The following is a 23126-nucleotide window of genomic DNA, read 5'->3' on the forward strand; positions in this document are numbered from 1 at the left end:
GGGTCCTATTTGCTACTCTCCTCGGGGTGAAGACGCACCTGGGTCCTATTTGCTGCCCACCTCTGGGGTCAGCTGCTGTTCCTGGCACCTCCCACCCTAGGGAGATGGTGTCTGCACATGGTGCTTTTGGCCTCTGGCATGTGCACCCTGTCACAATCATCTTCCTCGCCCTCATCTGCAGACCTTCTGACACCACCCCTGCTGACTCCTCTCCCCTTGTCCTTCTGAGGAGATCCTGGACCTGCCCCTTCCTGGCATTCCCCAGCATACTTCCAAATACGCAAGGACAGGGCATCTGCCAGCCAGTCCTCTACGGGGAGCAGGACTGTGCATCGAGGCTGGGCTCAGGTCTTCACCCACCTCGACACCATGAGTCCCCTCTGAGCCTTAGTTTCTGTGGCTGGAAAAATGAGGTTACTATCACTATTGTGAGAATCTTCTCATAAATGCATCTTTCCTTCCCCTCCTCTAACATTTTTAATCCTTACTGAGATACTATGTGCCCATAGTTTAAGGTGTCATTTGGTGCTAAAAACAGATTAGAGGTTGGAGCAAAAATCGTTTGTTTTCAGAGACCACCATGTTTCCAAGTGTGTGTGATTGCTGCTTCCTGAGCTCGTGCTCACTTTTAGCCATTATCTGTTGACTTCCTACTGTAGTAGATGGAGATTTTCAATCTCTTAGACCCCCATCCTCTCCCCGCTATCTCAATATTGCTATGTTGCTTTTTTTTTGTTAAATCCATAACTCAGTGTTTTTCATTATGACTATGTGAGTATTGCTTACTGCTGAGCCAGGCAATGGAGTCTGATTCTGTACACTTCTCATGCATAGCTTGAGTTAGTAATTGTCTCGCTTTTTTTTCAGTTGCAGTTTTCTTTAAATCACCAGTTAATTCTTTTTTCAGCTTCCAGCTGCTCAGTGAAACACCTCTCAAATGCAGCTTGCACTTGAGCAAACCTGCCAGATTCTCTCAGTAATACACACAAACGTACAAATACGTTTGTTTATCGATTGATTGCCTTCTTCCCAATTCTTCCCCTGTCTTCCTGGATATTTCCTTCACCTCTCCTGTGTCTCACCTCCTCTGAGCAACCGCGCCCGGCCTCCTCATGTCTTCTTTCATGGTTTCCTCCCTCATTTGAGTGGAGCACATCCTGGAGTAGCTTCCTAAGAAAGGATGCAAGGAAGATATAGTTTCTGTGGCTTGACTATTTGATAAATTGGTATGCATAGTATGCTAGGTTGAAAATCATTTTTGCTGTTAATCTGGGGCAGTGGAGGTGCAGTTTCCCACTGACTTCTAGGTTCAGTGTTGCTCTTGAAAAGCCCTTGCTGTTCTGATTCTTGGTCCTTCATTTGTGATCTGTTTTTGGTTTTCTCTGGAAGCATTTAGGGTCTTTGTTGTTTGAGTTCTGAATTTCATGCCACTGTGTCTTGGTTGGGTGTCTCTCCCCTCATTGTGTGGTATCTGTGAGCCCTCCAGTCTGGACGCTCACACCCCTCCATTCCAGGAGACTTTCTTGTTTAGATCTTTGCTTATTTTCCTTTCCTGCTTTCTAGAACTCCTGATATTTAGAGTTTGGGTGTTCTGGATGAATCCTTTAATTTTCTTACTGTTTTGCCTACCTCTTTTTTTGTTTTAGTTTCTGAAAGATTTTCTTGATTTTTATCTTCCAGCTCATTTACCAAAATATTTCTTTTAGCTATTATACTTTTAATTTCCAGGAGCTTTTTTCCCTAGTCTTTCCTTTTAAATAGCATTTTATTCTCATTTTGTATTTTATCTCAGAATTTAAACCCTGGTCCCTCAATGTCTTCTCCCACCTGCTGCATTTTTTGATTCCTCCTTTTTTTTTCCCCACTTATTTGTATGTTTTGGTCTTTTTCTTCCCTGCCAGGGCTTCTCCTTATGTCTGAGGATGGTTGACTGTTCATGTATGAAAGTGAGGTACCAAAAAGCTGAGTGGAAACTTTGTGTGGCAGCCTTCGCTTCTGGCTGCAGTCTGTTTTTTCAGAGGAATTCTCCATCTCTCTCCTGGATGAAGTAATTCTCCTGTTTGGGTGGGGAAGCAGGCAGGGTCTCTCAGTTCAGAATGAGCACTTTCTCAGTGCCTGCTGAAGCATTGGCGAAAAAAAGAGCACTTCCCTAGCACTCCTGTGCCTCCCCCGACCCTCCTCCGACCCTCCTCTGCCTGGTGCCCCTGGGGTAAGCTTGTCTGATTCTGTTTGCTTAGAAACTTTTCTTCCTGGGTTCTGCAGAAGGAGAAAAAACTCTCTTCCTTTCATTCGTTATTTATATTTTTTAGCAATCTGGCTTTTTATCCTTTTTCTTGGTTTGTCCTAACTTTGTTTTAAGAGGTGGAGTCTTGCTCTGTCATCCAGGCTGGAGTGCAGTGGCATGATCACTGCAGCCTCAACCTCCTCGGCTCCAGCCCCTCCTGGGCTGAAGCAACTGGACTACAGGTGTGCACCACTAGACACACTAATTTAAACAAAACTGTGGCTGGGTGCAGTGACTCACACCTGTAATCCCAGCACGTGGGAGGCCGAGGCGGGTGGATCACTTGAGGTCAGGAGTTCAACACCAGCCTAGCCAACATAGTGAAACTTCATCTCTATTAAAAACACAAAAATTAGCCAGGCATGGAGGTGTGCACTTGTAATCCCAGCTACTCGGGAGGCTGAAGTGGCAGAATTGCTAGAACCTGGGAGGTGGAGGTTGCAGTGAGCTGAGATCATGCCACTGCACTCCAGCCTGGGCAACAGAGTGAGACTTTGTCTCAGAAGAAAAAAAAAAACAAAAAGAAAAAAAGGCCGGGCGCGGCGGCTCAAGCCTGTAATCCCAGCAGTTTGGGAGGCCGAGACGGGTGGATCACGAGGTCAGGAGATCGAGACCATCCTGGCTAACAAGGTGAAACCCCGTCTCTACTAAAAAGTACAAAAAACTAGCCGGGCGAGGTGGCGGCACCTGTAGTCCCAGCTACCTGGGAGGCTGAGGCAGGAGAATGGCGTGAACCCGGGAGGCGGAGCATGCAGTGAACTGAGGTCCGGCCACTGCACTCCAGCCTGGGTGACAGAGTGAGAGTCCGTCTCAAAAAAAAAAAAAAGAAAAAAAAATTTGGTAGAGACGGGGTCTTGCTGTGTTGCCCAGGCTGGTCTGGAACTCTGGGGCTCAAGCAGTCTTTCTGCCTCAGCCTCCCAAAGCGCTGGGATTACAGGTGTGAGCCACTACACCTCTCCTGTCCTAACTTTTGTTTCATTATTTATATAGTTAATCACCTTGCTAGAGACTAAGAATTCTGTGTTCTTGGGCTGCCATCACAAAATGCCACAGACAGCGTGGCTTAAACCACAGTTTATTTCCTTGCAGTTCTAAGGCTGGAAGGTCAAGGTCAAGGTGCCGGGAGAGTTGGTTCTTCTTTGTCTTCATGGGCTTGTCCCTCTGTATATCTGGGTCCCTTCTTAGAAAGACACCAGTCCTGTTGGATTAGGGCCCCCAGTGCCTTCATCTTTACCTCAGCCACCGGTTTGAAGACCTTATCTATCTCCAAAGAAGGTGACATTCTAAGGTGGCAGAGGGTGGGGGGATGGGTGGGCAGGACTTCAGCATATGCATTTTGGAGAAATACAATTAAGCCCATAGCAAATTCCAGCAGACATCACTATTCAGCACTCTGCTAAGATTAACCAAAAAAAAAAAAAAATTAACTGATGGGCCAGGCGCGGTGGCTCACATCTGTAATCTGAGCACTTTGGGAGGCCGCGGCAGGTGGATCACCTGAGGGCAGTTTGAGACCATCCTGGCCAACATGGTGAAACCCTGTCTTTACTAAAAATACAAAGATTAGCTGGGTGTGGTGGCGGGCGCCGGTAGTCCCAGCTACTTGGGAGGCTGAGACTGGAGAATCGCTTGTACTTAGGAGGCGGAGGTTGCACGGAGCCAAGATCACACCTCTGCACTCCAGCCTGGGCGACAGAATGAGACTCCATCTTGAAAAATAAAAAACTATCTAGTGTTGGTAGTAACAATGTAGGGGACATTCTCTCTTAGAGTCTTTTCCGAGGGTAATTTCTTAAAAACTATAACCCCAAAACCTTCCTTTTGACCAAGCAATTTCATTCTAGGAATTTATCCAAAGGATAAAGTTTAACATCATGTAAAGATTAGCTATGAAAACGGAGGAGTGACCTGAATACCTTGCGGCATAGGATTAGCTTGTAATTGATGTGCTTGTGAAACAGCCATGCAACGGATGGGGCTCCCTGCAGCTGGGGACAAAGCAGGTGCAGAGAGGCAGGAGGGACAGGCGCGGGGCATGGGGGCCATCCGTGGAGAAAGCCCTGGAGCTTTGTGAATGCCCTCTGTGGGCCAGTGTAGGGCTCTCACCGTCACATTGGACCTGTGCTCGGGGCCTGGTTGCTGCGAGGGTCCCGGATGGGGCACAACAGGCGAAGACCCCAAGGACAGGGGTCTGTTCCGGGGCATCTTGGGCAGAGAGTGGGTACAGGGGACAGAAACCCAGCCAAAGCGGCTCAAGTGGAAGATGGGTGCTGGTTGATATGGGCCGGCCAGAGGGATGTCGGGTCTGGGAACGGGGAGGCCATGGGAAGCCCACAGGAGCCACTTCTGAGTCACCTCTGAGGGTGAGGGCTGTGCTCTCCCCAGCTGGGAGCCCGGGCTCTGAAACTAATGTTTTGGGAAGAATGTCAGCTGACGGGTGGGGCTTCAGAGGAGGAAAATAAACAAGTGTGTGAGATGTGCGGGCCCTGGCGAGAGACAGGCAACAGCAAGAGCCTGTTGGCCACACTTACCCGCAAGGCCTGCCGAGGGGCTGTCCTGGCCCAGGGCTCTGGCTTTCGGACCCAGACAATGCTGCTGACCACGCAGGCCAGGTGCTGATTGACCGTCCCAGAGGATCTCCGAGCGGGTCCCCTGAGCATTAGGAATGCAGCTTCTCAGGCGGCGCCAGCCTGGCAGAACAGGAAGGGAGGGGTACAGCCCTGCGGGGACACAGCTGCGGCTCGAGTGACACCTGCTGGTGGCCTCATCTCGTCTGCTCTCTGCGAGTCTGTGGTGGTTCTAGTCGGTGTTTCACCGGCAAGGTTTAGGGGGTTTGGTCCTCACCTGGGGTCCACCCACGTCTTCCGACTCTGTCTCACCGTGTTTGGGCCATCGGTGGGTGAGGTGGTGGCAGCAGAACTGGGGTACCTGTGTGTGGCGGCAGCACCGACATCCCCTGCAGCCACACCCTCCTGAGAGGGTCTGGAAGGAAGCAGGGCGCCCTGTCAACCCACCTGCCTCGGGGCTGTCTTCCGGGGCCCCAGGGCCAGGGCAACTGGAGCCCACAGAACATTATCTAGCTCTGGGGGCCATGCTGACCGAGACAGACCCTCTCGGCGGCCCATAGGGATGGGCAGCTGGCGGGGCAGCTTTGTCCCCCCGGCACTGGGTCCTGTCTTTTTGCACATAAGCCGTCTGTTCTGCAGGTGACCAGTTGGGTTCGATGGAACAGGCTTTGGGAATTGGCACCTGGAATTTGCCCCCCACAGCTATGGATCTTGATCTTGGGAGAGGCCTCCACCACGTGCCCTGGAGTGGGGTGGGGGGTGTCCTGCATCTGCGCCATCCAGCTCAGTTGCCCTCAGCTGCAGGTGGCCGCCAAGCACTAGGGTGTCGCTGGCATAGCCAAGAAACTGAGCCCAGGCCGGGCGCGATGGCTGAAGCCTGTAATCCCAGCACTTTGGGAGGCCGAGATGGGCGGATCACGAGGTCAGGAGATCGAGACCATCCTGGCTAACACGGTGAAACCCCGTCTCTACTAAAAAATACAAAAAAACTAGCCGGGCGAGGTGGCGGGCGCCTGTAGTCCCAGCTACTCGGGAGGCTGAGGCAGGAGAATGGTGTAAACCCGGGAGGCGGAGCTTGCAGTGAGCTGAGATCGCGCCATGGCACTCCAGCCTGGGCGACAGAGCGAGTCTCCGTCTCAAAAAAAAAAAAGCTGAGCCCAGACTTTTTGTTTACTTAATCCAGCATAAATGCAAAGGGCTGGGGGTGGCCGAGCTGATGGTGCAGGCGCGTGCGCTCAATAGCTCCATCACAGTGGATGTTGCTTTGAGGGAGGGAGGGAGAGGAGCAACTGTGGTGAGTGTGGAGGCCCAGCCCGCAGAGCTTCCATCTGGGGGAAGCCCTGTCCCTCACTGCCTGTCCCTGGCGCTTTGGTGCCCTCTGCTGTGGGGTGGTGAGGTCAGGCTACGCAGGCAGTCAGGACAGAACTGAATGAAGCCCATGTGCTTTCGTGTAGCCAAAGCCCTTTTCTTATATCATTTATAAAATCAGAGCTATATTCCCACGGGGGGCAAAAACCCAACACCGTGCAGTTGCAAACACGGGGCAGGAAAGGCCCCAGCGGCCCTCGTTACTCCATGCCGGGAGGCATGGCCAGAGCTCCGTCAGCTCATGCGTTACTTAAACCTAGAGGTGGGTGCCATTATCACCTCATCTCTAGAACTTCTTCATCTTCCCAAACCGAAACTCTGTCCCACTAAGTGCTCACTGGCCATCCTCCCTTCCAGCCCCGGCACCCTCCGTTCTACTTTCTATGTCTGTGAATCTGATGACTCCAGGGACCCCATGAGAGTGGAATCCCACAGGATTTGTCCCTTGGAGCCTGGCTTGTTCCACTCTGCATGACAGTCTCAAGGCTCATCCAGGAAGCAGCAGGTGCCCGGCTTTCCTTCCTTTTTAGGGCTGAGGGGGACCACGTCACTTTATCCGTGATGCCTTCACTTTTCAGCTCTTGTTCCCATCTGTGTCTGTAAGCTGGAGCATCCCTTGATGGAGGAGGGACGTCGGGGAGTGGGTGAGCCTCTCCTCTTTCCAGGGTGATCCTCCACTTTGTAGGGGCAGCCCACCATCCTGGACTTTCAGCTGAGGGGTGGCCCAATTTAACAAGCACTTTGGGAGGTCAAGGAGGGCAGATCACGAGGTCCAGAGATCGAGACCATCCTGGCCAACATGGTGAAACCCTGTCTTTACTAAAAACACACAAAAAAATTAGCTGGGCCTGGTGGCGCGTGCCTGTTGTCCCAGCTACTCAGGAGGCTGAGGCAGGAGAATCGCTTGAACCCGGGAGGCAAAGGTTGCAGTGAGCTGAGATCGCACTGCTGCACTCCAGCCTGGAGACAGAGCAAGACTCCATCTCAAAAAAACGAACAAAAAAAATAGGCCATCCAGTTACATGTGCGTGTCAGGTAATCAACAAATGCTTTTTATTTTTATTTATTTATTTGTTTAGAGACTGAGTCTTGCTCTGTCGCCCAGGCTGGAGTGCAGTGGCATGATCTCAGCTCACTGCAACCTCCACCTCACAGGTTCAAGTGATCTTCCTGCCTCAGCCTCCTGAGTACCTGGGATTATAGGCACCCATCACCATGGCTAGCTAGCTTTGTATTTTTAGTAGAGACAGCATTTCACTATGTTGGCCAGCCTGATCTCTAACTCCTGACCTCAGGTGATCTGCTTGCGTCAGCCTCCCAAAGTGCTGGGATTATAAGCATGAGCCACCCCACCCAGCCAACAAATGCTTTTTAAATATAAGTATGTCCCATGCAGTGTGTCCCCTAAAGAACAACATGTTGTTCATCTGAAACTCAGATGTTACCAGGCGTCCTGTGTTTTATCTGACAGCCCTGTCCACAGCCCTCACATGGAAGGGGCAGTCGCTGAGGGTGTAATCTTGGGGTGAAGGTCCCTGTGATGCAGCCTGTGCCCAGCTTGGACTGGCCATGGGAAAGCCACTGTGTGGGTGGGCCTGGCCTCAGTAAAGGGCCACCCCCTGAGACCCACTGAGCCTAGTTCCAGTTTTCCCCTCACAAACCCCAGCCTGGAAGGGCGTTCGGGTATGGAGCAAGCCACGGGGTTTCCCCCTAGTGTGGTTCGCATTGGGGTGCTGGGTGGTTCTGAGTCAGCTGCCCCCTCTGCCTTCTCCCCGTGCCCACCACAACTGCCCCCAGTGCTGGGACCTCTGAGACACTCTGGAAGGCTGTGCAGCGGTGCCGTGGGGTCCCTGGGGTCAGGTCCACACACATCCCGGCTTGCAGGGCTCTCGGCCTCCTGCAGGAGAAGGTGCCACGGCCTAGCGGGTGGGAGGGCAGGAGCCCCATCACTGGAGTCGGAGGTTGCTTCCGATGTTGATGGCATGGGCTTGCCTCCAGGTTAGCTGCCTCCCCAAGCACTTTGAGGGTACAGAATGACCGACCAGTGTGGGAGTACAAACGTCTGACCCCGTCGCCTGAAAGTGGGACGAGGCTGAAGCTGACCTCCCGCTGAGACCACCTCACTCAGCCCAGTCCCCTGCTGCCATGTCCTTCCTCCTGGCACCCGCCTTCCCCTGCCCCAAATAAGTCACGTTCACAGGACCCTCACCTCAGGCTCTGCTCCTGGAGAAGCTGCCCTCAGAGGCCGCGTTGCTGATCACTTTTCAACAAAGAAGCTGCATTGTGTGGCAGGTGCCACCATCTCTTGGAATGAGGCAGCCTCAGGGGCTCTGGGGCTGTAGCTTGATTGGTGATCCTTGCACGCCCCTCCTCTGCCTGGCTGGGCCATGGGCCATGTGCCATGTGGGGCATGAGGGGCCTGTACCGCAAGTTCCTCTGGGGGCTCGTGATGTGGCTGAGCTGGAAGATACATTCTGGAACATCTTGGACCCCAGCTGCTGTCCTGAGTCAGGATGCCGCGGGTGCTGGGCATGGGGGCTGTGGGCCTGGGGACTGGGGTGTTGGAGGTGCTGTGGAGGAGGGGTGGGGCTGGCTTGGAGCCCATGGGATTAGATTGGAGGGTGGGAGTTTGAGAGAGGAGAGTGTGTGAACAGAGCCTTGGACAGAAAAGTCTGGGAGGATCAGGACCCTTTGGCGGTGGTGAGTGAAGGTGGCAGGGTGTGGGGATACCCTGGGGATGGGCAGGTCACTTGGGGCTACAGGACTTTGAATTCCACACTTAGTTTGGATCCCACCCTCTGGTGAGGGGCGTGTGCGTGGAGGGGGCCTGGGTAGGGAAGGTGGGGGGCAGCCAGGAGTGGAGGGCTGCTTCGCTCCAAGAGATGGCGGCACCTGCCACCTGCTACAGCCTCTCTGTTTAAAAAGTGACCGGCAGGGCCGGGCGTGGTGGCTCATGCCTGTAATCCCAGCACTTTGGGAGGCTGAGGTGGGTGGATCACGAGGTCAGGAGATTGAGACCATCCTGGCTAACACGGTGAAACCCCGTCTCTACTAAAAATACAAAAAAAAAATACAAAAAATTAGCCGGGCGAGGTGGCAGTCGCCTGTAGTCCCAGTTACTCAGGAGGCTGAGGCAGAAGAATGGTGTGAACCTGGGAGGCGGAGCTTGCAGTGAGCTGAGCTCACACCACTGCACTCCAGCCTGGGCGACAGAGCAAGACTCTGTCTCAAGAAAAAAATAAAAGTGACTAGCAGGACGGGAGCCGCTGCTGCCAGCTCTTGTCCGTTTTGTCCTCTTAACAGAGAGGTCAGGGGTGGCTAGGTTCTCATTTTTCAGGAGACATGAGAGAGCTGAATTTTTATGTAAAATCTCTTGGTTTTGAGATGTTGGCAGGTAATTCCAATGTTTTATGAAAACAGCAGGGGATGAATAAAACCTACGTATCAGTAAGTCTTGGCCTCTGGGCCTCTGGTCTGTAGCCTGTGCTACTGTGAGCTGGAAGAGTGGTGGACGGACCCTCTGTTCTCCCCGCAAAAGCCCTTTCCAGGGTGGCACGTCCACTCTGTTAGTGCCTGGCTGCAATGAGAAGCTCGAATGACAAATTGAGGCCTGAGGTTTGCCGCGTTGGGCACCGTGCTGAGGCCCAGTCATCCTCACGGTGACCTGTGGCATGAGGAGTCTTGGTTCCACTCTATAGATGAGGACACTGAGGGCCAGCAGGGCCCAGAAACTTGCCTGAAGTCACAGCTCACAAAGCAAGACATGGGCACAGGTTGCTGACCGGGTTTCCTTCTTATTTTATTGTGGTAAGAGAAATACAGAATGTACCGTGTTAGCTACTTTTAAGTATACAATTCAGTGGCATTAATTACATTCATGGTGTTAGGTAGCTGTCATCGCTATTTACCTCCAAGACTTTCTCCTCATCCCACTGTAAAACTCTGTCCCTATTCAACACTAACCCCACACACCCCGCCCCAGCCCCTGCACCCTCCGCTCTACTTTTTGCACCTCTGAGCGTGACTACTCGAAGGACCCCGTGTACGTGGAATCATCCAGTATGTGGCCTTTTGTGCCCGGCTCAGTTCACTCTGTGTAATGTCTTTGGCATTCATCTACGTTGCAGCCTGTGTGAGAATGTTCTACCTTTTCAAGGCTGAATGATGTTCCATTGTATGGACAGACCATATAGTGTCTGTCCATTTACCAGGTGATGGACTTGTGGGTTGCCTTTACCTTTCCAGTCATGGGAACAGTGCTGCTGAGAACCCAGGTGCATAGGCAGGTGCTCCAGTCCCCACCCTCCCTTCTTTTGGGGATATCGCATCTGCTGACTTTATGTCTGAAGGTCTTGGGCCACTGCCTCTTCCCTATGCCCTTGAATCTCTTCTGTGGTGTGTTCACTGTGTGGTCTTCCACACGCTTCTTGGATACCTCCAGCAATGGGGAGCTCACTGCCTCCCAGAGCAGCCCATTCAGTGCTTAGTGTGTAGCCCACACCTGTGTCCCTGTAGCTGCCACTCATTGGCCTCCTGACCCAGGACGCATTTCCTTGTCCCCATGGCGGGGGGCTCCGTGTTCACTCTGTGTTCTGTGGTCCTCACTCTGCACCACAGACTCTGATGCCTCCCTTCTCTCTCCCCAGTTTCCAAGAGAGAACAAGATCTAGCCATGAGAAGCAGGGTGGAGGTGTGTTCAGAAACAGCCACTGGTGATAGAAGTTGTAAGGCACCGTGGCCTGTCTGCCTCTACACAAACCTCACCAGGTTTCATCAAGATAGAAAGCACACTAGGAGTGGTGTGGCTCATGCCTGTAATCCCAGCACTTTGGGAGGCTGAGGCAGGAGGATCACTTGAGCCCAAGAGTTAGAAACCAGCCTGGGCAACATAACGAGACCCCATCTCTACAAATAATTTTAAAAATTAGCAGAGCATGGTGATGCGTGCCTGTAGTGCCGGCTGCTCAGGAGTCTGAGGCAGGAGGATCGCCTGAGCCCAGGGGTTCCTGGCTGTAGTGAGCTGTGATGGCCTCACTGCACTCCAGCCTGGGCAACACAGCGAGAACCTGTCTCAAAAAAAAAAAAAAACAAAACAACAGGAAGCTCAGACAGGACTGTGGCCGCTTCCACCCTGTCCGTGGCCAGGCTGTGACCTCTTCTCTGTCGCTAGGCACTCACCCCTGCTCCTTTTCTCCCCAGGGACCTACCAGGGCCAGTGGGTCGGTGGCATGCGCCAGGGCTATGGCGTGCGGCAGAGCGTCCCGTACGGCATGGCTGCGGTCATCCGCTCGCCCCTGAGGACGTCCATCAACTCCCTGCGCAGCGAGCACACCAACGGCACGGCGCTGCATCCCGACGCCTCTCCGGCGGTGGCCGGCAGCCCGGCCGTGTCCCGCGGGGGCTTCGTGCTCGTGGCCCACAGTGACTCCGAGATCCTCAAGAGCAAGAAGAAGGGGCTGTTTCGGCGCTCGCTGCTGAGCGGGCTGAAGCTGCGCAAGTCGGAGTCCAAGAGCAGCCTGGCCAGCCAGCGCAGCAAGCAGAGCTCCTTCCGCAGCGAGGCGGGCATGAGCACCGTCAGCTCCACGGCCAGCGACATCCACTCCACCATCAGCCTGGGCGAGGCCGAGGCCGAGCTGGCGGTCATCGAGGACGACATCGACGCCACCACCACCGAGACCTACGTGGGCGAGTGGAAGAACGACAAACGCTCCGGCTTCGGCGTGAGCCAGCGCTCGGACGGGCTCAAGTACGAGGGCGAGTGGGCCAGCAACCGGCGCCACGGCTACGGCTGCATGACCTTCCCGGACGGCACCAAGGAGGAGGGCAAGTACAAGCAGAACATCCTCGTCAGCGGCAAGCGCAAGAACCTCATCCCCCTGCGGGCCAGCAAGATCCGCGAGAAGGTGGACCGCGCCGTCGAGGCCGCTGAGCGGGCTGCCACCATCGCCAAGCAGAAGGCTGAGATCGCGGCTTCCAGGTAGGAGGGCGAGGGGGCGGGGGCCCTTCTTGGTGCCCAGAAGGTGTTTGTGAGTCCGGTCTGTTCAGTCCTGCTGTTGCTCACGGCCTTGGGCTGGGCCCAGTTTGAGGCATACGCTGGTGTTTGTCCAACTATGCCCCATGGAACCCTAGGGTTCCCTGGAGGTTCTCAGAGGTGACTGTGGGTGGGATTGGTGCAGAGGAATGATTGATTTGTGAGGGTGCAGAGACCTACAGCCTCCTTAAACCGAGCAGTGTCTCTCTGTTCTGTATGGTGATGTTTAGTGTAAAATATTGGTGGATAAAGAAGGTGGTCTGTTCTGTTGGTGTAATGCGTTGGAGCGTTCCTGTGCTGGCTAGGAGGGGAGACACCACCAGGTAGGGGTGGCAGGTCCAGCACTGCAGGGCTGTAGGAGGCGGCTAGGAGCTGCCTCAGCTACGCAGACCTGCGGTCTGGATTCTTCCTGGACCCTGGGAGATGGCAGCAGTTGGGAGGCCAATTGCAGGTGCCTGGCAAGGGGCTCATGCAGGCCTGGTGCTTTGGGGCAGCCGCTGTTCTAAATCACTGCATGACTTACTGAATTTGGGGTCCACTGGGGCCTCCAGGCCCTAAGGAATGGGTTCAGAAGTGACTGTGGGTGGGGTCCACATGGCTTGTGGGTACCTTTAGAAGTGGGTGCAGGGTGGTGGGGCCTTCAGGGCTGGAGGAAGGCACCCAGGGTCTGGCTCCTGTGGGTGAGTGTGTGAGCCAGGGGCTGGTCCTAGGAAGGCTGTGGCCGGCAGGAGCCGCCTGCTGCAGGTTGGAGGAAGTTCCCCTGTGAAAAGCCACGGGTCCCACAGGTAGACATTTGGGTTCTAAAGTAACTGAGGTTACTAAAGGGCTTTGTCAAGACTTGGGAAGGTGTTTCAGAAAACCCAGAGCCTTTGCTATCCACCGGCATTGGCTTTCCTGGGCCAGAGGAGGGCCCCTGGGGTAGCCTGGAGAGGCTTGGGGCAGGGATCTGGAAGCTGCGTGGGAAGCCATGGGCTACCCAGGCAGGAGGCTTCCTGGGGGACATTTCCCTGCGTCTTTCTGGATGGTTCTGTGTTCTCAGCCGGGGCACATGTGGAGTTCCTCCAGGAAAGCTCCTAGCTTGGGTGCGACTCAGCCCTTCCTGACCTGTCGCTAATTAAAGTTCAGCCCATTTGGTTCTGATTTTCAGTGACCCTTGATCTACAGTGAAAAACAAAAATGGTGGCTGTGGTTTGTTGGCAGAATATGTCACTCGTGACTTCGGTTGTTTTAGAGGGAAACAAGATTGATTCTAAGAAGCTGAAAGGAACATGAATTACCACCTGACACTGAGGTCCAAAATTGCTCTGTTTGCCCTTCCCTGCTCCCCCAGAAATGTTCAGGCAGGGAAATAAACAGGAGCCCACGTGTGACTACTCACCTGGGATTTTAAGAACAAATTAGAATCAGTGGTTATTTTTTCCATCATAAATGTAATACTCGTTCCACAGGAAAATAAATAATACTGAGGAGGGTGAAAGCGGCATTAGCTCTGGTCTGACGAGTCGGCCGAGCGCTCTCTGTGGCATTTTGGTGAATTTCTTTCCTCTGTGTTTCGTTTTTCGACCCTTTCTATTTTGCGTAGTTGCTTTTTTGACCCTAGTGGACAAGAAGTAGTTTTGGGGGCTGGGGGACAGAGGCGTCACGGAATTGAGGAAGCTCGTGGCAGCTCCCGTGTGACCTGCGGATTGGTTCGTGAGTTCATCAGTTCATTAGTTCTCAGCAGCTCGGGGACTTCGCAGACAGTGCTCGGCAGGACTCTCATTTCATAGCTCTGGCACTGGGCGGATGTCTATAGGACTGGGGGGACGTGGGACCTGGGACAGTTTTCAGACGAATTCCCCTAGACATTGAGAGAAGCAGGTTCCTGTTATGGAGCCAAGGTGGCCTGGACAGGGCTGGGGCAGCGCAGGTGCAGAGCTGCCCCACGGCGGGTTGTCAGCCTCTCTGGACCTTGGCTTCTAATCTCTGAAGGCCTGTGAAGCTTAGGTGGTAGCAGCTCCCTTCCTGGGGCATCTAGCCTCTTTCTGGAGTTTCGGGGTCCCAAGGGCTCTGTGGGAGCGTTGTTGGGGGAGATGCCTACGTACAAGTGGGCACCATGCTGGCACGAAGCCCAGGGGCTGGGTCGGGAGGGCGAGACCTGAGACCCATGCAAAGGAGCCGGGGCCAGGGTGGGGTGGGCGTGGCTCCTACTGGGCCCCCAGCCCTTGGGGCACTGGCCAGCCAGCCTTGGCAGACGGGTGGAGGGAGTGAGAGGGAAGGGTTTGCAGGCCTGCGCAGCTGTGAAACTGACGGAACCCACCCCCCACCCGCCCCCGACAGCCTTCAAGACCCAGCAGCTTGTGCTCCCTGGTGGGTTGGGGCTTGCCTTCTGCACTGGTGGAGTCCGAGCTGACTCCATCCCTTTGTCCGAGCAGGCGCCATGAGGAGGGAGGTGGTTCTTGCTTCTGCATTCACACAACTGGGGTCTTGGAGTGTAGCTCCTTTGTGAGAAAGGGACTGGCTCACCCGCTGTGTCCTGCTGTCCACGCACATGGTTCTGCACACCACTCACAGCCTCCACACCGCTGTGCACAGCCTGCACATCCATGCTCACCCATGGAGCCAGAGCGTACGGCTGCACAGGTGCGCCCAGGTGGGGGTGTGTGGCCTGGGTGGTCTCCAGGTCACTGGCACTTAAAGTGTCCAAGAGAGGAGGTGTCACGCCTCAAATGGGCACTAGGAATCGGCTTCTCACCCTTGCCTCTGAGACCTTCAGACCCACATCCAGCCTGGGCTGTTGTGGCCGCATATCCCAGACCGTTCGCCTCCCCTCTCTGGGCTGGGTTCCCCACTGAAGGGGGGCGGGGCTCCCTTCTCCCTGTAGTAGCCTCGACGTGGGGCCGGGCCTGTGGTTGCACCGTCTCCGTTGGTGTCATCCTCCCCCAGCCCTGCTGTGAGAAGCATGGGAGGTACGTGTGTTTGTGAGCTCACTGGTGTGACCCTCGGAGGCGGGAGGCTACACAGTATTTTTGGTCATCAGAGGATGGGGGATGAGCCTCCATTCTGGGCTGCAGGGCCTGGAGTTGTGCTTTCTCAATGGACTTAGAATTTGGAAAAAAAGAAAAAAAAAAGAAGGGAACAGAGTCCGCCGCCCTGGAGAGTGAAGCCAATGAATGACTGGCTCAGGCGCCCACAGCCCAGGGCCAACCCTCCACTGGAGCGTGAGAGCGGCCGTACCACGTGGGCCGAGGAGTGACTGGCCCCGGGCGGGCTCCTGCCACTGTCACAACCGAGAGATGCGAGGGAGCTGTAGGGCAGCTGGCACTGTCCTCGCCCGCCCCAGCCGGCAGGGCTTGTCAGGCCGCGCAAAGTGAGAAACGGTTTGCTATGTCCTCCGCAGAGTGCCAGGCCCTTCCCCTGAGAGCAGCCCTGCAGGGAAGGCTGAGGAGGATGGAATGTGGGTTTTCCTGGAAAACGGGGCGGGAGGTGTGGAACTCGGAATCTGAGAGGTGGTGCCGTTGTTTCCACTTGGCAGAGGGGGAGACTGAGGTCCTGTGCTGCTAAGGGGACTGGCCCCGGTCCTCGGCTGGGAGGGTAGGATCCAGGACTCCTCCTTAGGCCGGGTCTCAGCCCCAGGCTCTGGAGTCACCGTGGGTTCTAAGGCGCACGATGCCCTCCCCGGCCCTGTGACATCATTGTCTGGGATGCGCCCGGGGTTCAGAGCCTTCCACGCTCTCCAGGTTCCTGGAGGGCTTGTAAAAATGGTGGTCAGGCCCCGGACTTTGTCTCATCATATCTAGATGGGACCCCAACCCCTGCATCTGACCTGGTCCCCCGGATGCAAATGCTGCTGGCCTGAGCGCCCCCGGCTGTCTCCTGTCTGGTGTGGGTGCTGCCGCCGGGAGGCCTTGGCCCCGCGGGGAGATGAGGCATCGCACACGCAGCCACAACACAGGTTGGAGGCAGAGTCCAACCCAGCAAGGGTGTGGCAGTGGAGACGTGGGGGTGGTGGTGTGTGGTGAAGCAGGTGGTTCCAGGAGGTTCCGCCTGGGTGAGACCCTCTGCTGCAGAGAGGGGCAGGAGCCGGTGGCCCCGCGGAGCTGAGGTCAGGTGAGAAGGGGCTGCAGTCTCCCGTGCTGTTCTCCTGTGGGGTCCACCTCACTCCAGCGGGTGTTCCTACTAGTGAAAGTCTGAGATGGCTCCATCCTGCCGTGTCGCCTAGCAGCGGACCACAGGGCATTGGCCCCTCCTGCTGTCACACACTCAAGCTGTTTTCATGACGCATCTCCTGCCAGGAGGGCACACACAGGGCACCTTCGCACGGCGTTGCCTGTCCTGAACCCCTCGTTGTCCCCGGGCGGACATAAGGAATTCATCGCAGTCCTCCTCAAAGCCTGGGTTGCTCTAGAAGATGAAACTCAATTGCTTTCCTTGATCTGCTGCTCACTAGAGGCCTTGGGTTGGGAATCGGAATGTAAATGTGTCACCCATCGTCGAGAGGAAAGTCCCACAGTGTGGCATGGCTTTATTTTCTACAGCTGACCGCTCTGCCACAGCAGCTCTCAGAGCCCCCTCATCCCTACCCCCTGTGGACACCAAATAAAGGCAGAAAGCTCTGGTAGAAGCCGAGCGGGGGGCGATGGGGCAGACTGTAGCCCATTTCTCCTTCCTGTTCCCATCGCCACTTTGTCCCCTGGGACCTGCTCAGAACCCCAGGGTGAAGGTTCATGGCCCAGGAGGCATCTCAAGTGTGACCCACTGGCTGCCTTTGCTGCGGGAGAGGGAGAGACGGGGTGGCCCATGTGAAAGCTGTGCCTCCTGCAGCCTCGCAAAGCCTGCAAGAGCTCAGCCGGGGTCTGATGGCGTCGTTTCTGCTGGGACCCCCGCTCTGCTGCGTCTCCTGTAAACGTTGCTGTGAAGAGATGCCAAGGGGTTTTGCAAAGCAGAAACCCAAGCTGAGAGGAGGAGGAGGAGGAGGAGGGATTGTTCTGGGGGCCAGGCACACCTTGTTTCAGGAGGCTTCGCTTCATTGTGCTTTGCAGAGGCTGTGTTTTTACACATTGGAGGTTCGTGGCATCCGTGCGTGGAGCAAGCCTATTGGTGCCATTTTCCCAGCAGTACATGCTCACTTCGTGTCTCTGTGTCACATTTTGGTAATTCTCAGGGTGTTTCAAGCTTTTTCATGATTATGTCTGGTTATTTTGGGATGCCACACATTGTACCCACATAAGACAGTGAACTTAATAAATGCTCTGTGTTCTGACCAATCCTCCAACCAGCCGCTCCCCCATCCCTCTGTCTCCTCCCTATTCCCTGAGACACAACAGTATTAAAATTAGGCCAACTAATAATGCTACAGTGGTCTCTAAGTGTTTCTGTGAAAGAAGAGACTCACATCTCCCACTTTAAATCAAAAGCTGGAAATGATTAAGTGTAGAGAGGAAGGTGTGTTGAAAGCTGAGACAGGCCTCATGCACTAGGCAGCCTAGTTTTGGATGTATAGGAAAAGTTATTGAAGAAGATTAAAAGTGCTACTCCAGTGAATACACGAATGATAAGAAAGCGAAACAATCTTAGTGCTGATATGGAGAAAGTTTTAGGGTCTGAAGAGAAGATCACACTAATCACAACATTCCCTTAAGCCCAAGCCTGATCCAGAGAGAGGTGGGGAAGCTGCAGAGGAAGAGCTGGAAGTGAGTGGAGGTTGGTTCATGAGGTTTAAGGAAAGAAGCCACTTCCAGAACATAAAGTGAAGGTGAGGCCGCGGGTTACCCAGAAGATCTAGCTAAGATTGTTGGTGAAGGTGGCTACGCAAAACAGATGTTCAGTATCTTTCCCTTGGAAGAAGATGCCGTCTAGGACTTTCATGCTGGAAAGAAGCTAATGGCTGGCTTTGAAGGACACGCTGGCTCTCTTGTTAGGGGCTAGCACAGCTGAGACGTTAGCTTGAAGCCAGTGTTCATTGAACATTCCGAAAATCCTAGGGCCCGTAAGAATTGTGTAAAATCTACTCTGTGCTCTAGAAATGGAACAGCAAAGCCTGGATGGCCGCACGTCTGCTTACAGCATGGTTTCCAGAATAGTTTTAAGCCCAGTGTTGTGATCTACTGCTCAGAAAAAGATTCCTTTTAAAATATTACTACTCACCCAAGAGCTCCCATGGAGGTGTACAGGGAGATGAATGTTGTTGCATGCCTTCTAACACAACATCTAGCATTCAGCTTTCAGGTCTTATTATTTAAGAAATACATTTCGTGGCCGGGCGCGGTGGCTCAAGCCTGTAATCCCAGCACTTTGGGAGGCCGAGACGGGTGGATCTCGAGGTCAGGAGATCGAGACCATCCTGGCTAACACGGTGAAACCCCGTCTCTACTAAAAATACAAAAAAATTTAGCCAGGTGTGGTGGCAGGCGCCTGTAGTCCCAGCTACACAGGAGGCTGAGGCAGGAGAATGGCGTGAACCCAGAGGGGCGGAGCTTGCAGTAAGCCGAGATCGCGCCACTGCACTCCAGCCTGGGCGACAGAGCGAGACTCTGTCTCAAAAAAAAAAAAAAAAAAAAACATTTCGTAAGGCTGCCATAGATAGTGGTTTCTGTGATGGATCTGGGCAAAGTCCATTGAAAACCGTCTGGAAAGGATTCAGCATTCTAGATCCCATTAAGAACATCTGCGATTCAAGGGTGGAGGTCAGAATATCCACATTAACAACAGTTTAGAAGAAGTTGATTCCAGCCCTCATGGACGGCTTCAGGGGCTCAAGACTTCAGTGGAGGAAGCAACTGCAAACGTGGTGGACATGGCAAGAGAACTGGAATTAGAAGCGGAGCCTGCAGATGGGACTGCATTGCTGCAAGCTCACGATCACACTTGAAAGACTGCGGAGTTGCTGCTTAGGGGTGAGCCAAGAAAATGGTTTCTTGCGATGGAATCTACTCCTGGCGAAGGTGCTGCAGACATTGTTGAAGTGACAGCGGAGATTTAGAATATTCCTTCAACAGAGTCGATAAAGCAGGAGCAGAGTTTGAGAGGATTAACTCCGGTTTTGAATGAAGCTCTACGGTGAATCAGATGCTATCAAATAGCATCACAGGCTACAGAGAAGCCTTTTGTGAAAGGGAGTCCATTGATGCAGCCAACATTGTTGTCTTATTTTAAGAAGCTGCCGCCTCAGCCTTCAGCACTCACCACGCTGATCATCCACAGCCAAGCCAAGGCCCTCCACTGAAGGCCCAGATGGTTGTTCACGTTTTTTAGCAATAAAGTATTTTAAAATTAAGATTCGTAATTTTTTTAAGATATAATGCTATAGCACGCTTAATAGACTACAATATAGTAGAAACATAACTTTTTTTCTTTTTCGAGACAGGGTCTTGCTCTGCCCAGGCCAGAGTGCAGTGGTGCCATCATGACTCACTGCAACCTTGACTTCCCAGGCTCAAGTGATCCTCCTGCTACGGTCTTCAGTGTGTGGGGAGGGTGCACACAGCTGGGCTAGGATGGCCTGGGTAGGGTCAGCCCCCATCTATCCTGGAGGCCAGGCAGGTGCGGAGCTTACGGAGGTGGCCACCTGGATGACGGTACCTACTCTTGTGAGTTGAGGCCCTTGGATCTCCATGGCAGTCAGCAGGACCATGGTGGCAGGCCCATGTGCTGGTCGTCAGGTGATGTCCCTGTCTGTGATTTTTCCTTGTGAGTGTAGCCTTGACTGGGCATGTAGATCAGAGGTGACACATCCCGGGCACCTCTGCCACTCTTCCTCTCTTCCTCCTGCCCTGCACCCACTACAGACACAGCTAATTGGTGGCTACATTCAGAATCGTCTCACCAGGCAGGTCCTTCTAGCGGCTCAGGACTGTCCTGCGGGCATAGCAGGAAGTGAACTGCAGGGAGAAGTTGGGGCCTGGTTGCTAAGAAGGGCAGTGCCTGGTCTCCAAGCTGGTCAGTGCCTGGGGGGGACTAGAACTCTCACCCAGGCCTCTCTTTCAGTCCTGTTCCTCCTCTCACACCCTTCACACCCAGACTAGACTTGGGGATTCTTGCTGATGACGGCCTTGAAATGTCCTCTAAATAGCGTTGCTCTGGGGGTGTGCAAAACCCAGGGTATGACCTGCTCAGAAAGGGGCTTCCAGATCCCTTTGTGTCTCCAGCACCTGCTGTGTGCCTGGCCCAAGCTGGGGTCTGCGAGCTGTGCCTCGGGGCCTCTGCCTGTCCCCGCTCTGCTCTCTGCTGTGACTTCCTGGCTGCAGGGTTCCCCAGTGAGTTAGGGGTCTCCGCTGGCCATGCCTGGAGCTGAGGGTGGAGGGAGGCCCAGCAGGAAGCCCCACAGGTGGGCCCTGGTGAGGGTGAATTATCTACAGGAAAGTCACCTGGGACACTCTGATGGGCCATCTAGGAAAGGCAGCCTTTAAGGACCTGAAATGGAGGTGGATATTTTTGATTTTTAAAAATTATTTCTCATTAAAATTATAACACATCCTTGTAAAAATATTAAAACAGTGAGACAGATGCGTATAAAGTCACCAGGTCCCACTGCACACTGTCCACCCCCGTAGAGGCCATTACGGCATCTTCAGAGTTTTTTCAGCACGTCGTCAAATCCGTGTCACTCCTACGCCATTCCCTTTTGTAGAAATAAAATCGTACCGTGCATATTGCTTTATAGCTTGTTTTCTTTCCTCCTCACTTATATCAAGGTCATCTTTCCACGTCAGGGTATCTACGTGTGTGTGTTTCCTTAATAGCCACGTCATGTTCTGCAGCGTGGATGCACCGTGTCGTCCTAGCCTTACCCTAGTAATGAGCATTTTGGACACATCTGATCTTTCAGTCTCACAAGACTGCAACAGCTGTTCAAGTCCACCCTCCCTTGCTGCTAGCCTGGGGAATTCTGCACCCCGGTCTCCTAGAGCAGGCGTTGCTGGCTAGGTGATGTGTGCATTCAAAGCTGTGGGTAGATGCTGCCTTGTTACCCAGTTCAGGGCTGTCCTGATTTGCCTTGGTTGGGAGGGAGGGCTCCAGGAGGAGGTGACTGGGTGGCCTTGACTGCTGTGTCACTGAGGGGCTTCTCCCTGCTGCAGGAATGATGACTCCCATAGATGTCCACATCCTACTCCCGGAACCTGTGGGTGTCACGTTCCCTGGTAAGAGGGACTTTGCAGATGTGACTGAGTCGAGGCACCTGAGACGGGGGAATCACCCTGAATTATGCAGATGGGCAAATAGAATCACGGGGGCTTTGGGGGAGGGTCACAGAGTCCGCGCGAGGGACCCCGGAAGCAGAGGCGATGCTACTGGAAGGTGGAGGGGGAGTCACGAGGCCTGGAGTGCAGGTGGCTGCTAAAAGCTGGAAAAGGTGAGAAACGGATTCTCCTCCAGGGAGGCAGCCCTGCTAAGACCTTGATTCCAGGACCTTTAGAGGTCCTCTTGACTTGTGACCTCTAAAGCTCTACATGAATAAGTGTGTGTGGTTTGGAGCCACTGTGTGTGGTCGCTTTTGGCAGCTCCCGAGACCCGTACACTCCACATTCTGGCTGGGGCAGGTCTGTCCCCTCTGGTGCTCCCATTTCTAGAATGGACATGCCCATTCCCTCCCTAAAGGCCCCAGGGAGCGAAACTCCAAAATGCTCCTGACAGTCTGTCCCAGGTCCTGGTGACTGCCAGGGACGTTTTCCACAAATCTAACCCCAGAAACCCCTGTGGCAGCTGGAGCCCAGTTCTCATTGGTGTTCCTGAGAAACGGCAGTGGCTCTGCTGTTTGCTAGCTGTGTGGCCCCAGGCAAGGAGCTTCCGCTGTCTGGGCCTTGTTTTCAGTTCTATAAAATGGGTCGAGCATGGGCATCCATTCGTGCATGGAAATAACTTACTATTTTGAGCCACCTAGTGGGGTTTCTTTGTTTCTTGGAGGGACTTGTTACTCGGCATTGCTGTGACAGCCGCTGACTGATACAGGGCCTGGTGGGTGGCTCTTGAAGGCATACAGGAGAATCCTGTCCATGTGCTGTCCTCACACCGTGGGCTGCAGCCACAGAGGACCATTGCTCCTCCAGGACACGCCTCATCTTCCCCGTGTGAGTCTCCTGCCCCTGGCATAACAAAGCACCCCAAAGCGGCTCAGAACAGCAGAAATGCACTCCCTCACAGCCCTGGAGGTCTCAGGTCTAAACTCGAGTATCATCAGGGCTACACTTTCTCCCAAGGCTCTCAGGAGGACCCTCCTTGCCCCTTCCAGCTCCAGGCGACTTCAGGCATTCCTTGGCTTGTGGCCGCATCACCCCAGTTCCCACCCTGAGTTCACAGGGCTGTCTTCCCTCTGTGTGTCTCTGTCTCCCTCTCCTAGGAACAACAGCCATTGGATTTAAGGCCTGCCCTATTCCAGTGTGACCCCATCTTAACTATTCCACCTGCAGAGGGCCCATCTCCAGTAAGGCCACAATCGGGTTCCCGGTAGGTGTGAATTTGGTTCCACTGTGGCCCAGGTTGCCCCCTGGGATTTGTTTTTGTTTTTGTTTTTCTGGTTTTTGAGGCAGAGTCTTGCTCTGTTGCCCAGGCTGGAGTGCAGTTGTGCAATCTCAGCTCACTGTAACTTCCACCTCCCGGGTTCAGGTGATTCTCCTGCCTCAGCCTCCCGAGTAGCTGGGATTATAGGCATCTGCCACCACACCACGCCCAGCTAATTTTTGTATTTTTAGTAGAGATGGGGTTTCAGCATGTTGCCCAGGCTGGTCTCGAACTCCTGACCTCAGGTGATCCGCCCGCCTCAGCCTCGCAAAGTACTGGGATCACAGGCGTGAGCCACCGTGCCTGGCCCTCTCCTGGGTTTTGAAACCTGTGCTGCTGACCTTCCCCCTCACCCCCTGCCCATCACGGCCCCCACCTCGGATTCACCTGTGTTCCCTGG

At 54.1% G+C, this 23126-nt stretch overlaps 1 protein-coding gene across 2 annotated transcripts in view; it reads left to right on the plus strand.

Annotated features, from left to right (window-relative positions):
* Positions 1 to 23126, plus strand: part of JPH3 (junctophilin 3) — a 121020-nt gene that overhangs the window by 39948 nt on the left and 57946 nt on the right. For both annotated transcript variants that reach the window (XR_001005101.1, XM_011971718.1), the window contains exon 2: positions 11419 to 12196. Coding sequence is in view for 1 of the 2 variants with exons in the window: in XM_011971718.1 (XP_011827108.1) it covers positions 11419 to 12196 (778 nt within the window). In the remaining variant the exon portion in view is untranslated. The remainder of the gene's footprint in view (positions 1 to 11418; positions 12197 to 23126) is intronic.

The sequence above is a fragment of the Mandrillus leucophaeus genome, unplaced genomic scaffold, assembly GCF_000951045.1.
Source record: "Mandrillus leucophaeus isolate KB7577 unplaced genomic scaffold, Mleu.le_1.0 Scaffold10, whole genome shotgun sequence".
NCBI lineage: Eukaryota > Metazoa > Chordata > Mammalia > Primates > Cercopithecidae > Mandrillus > Mandrillus leucophaeus.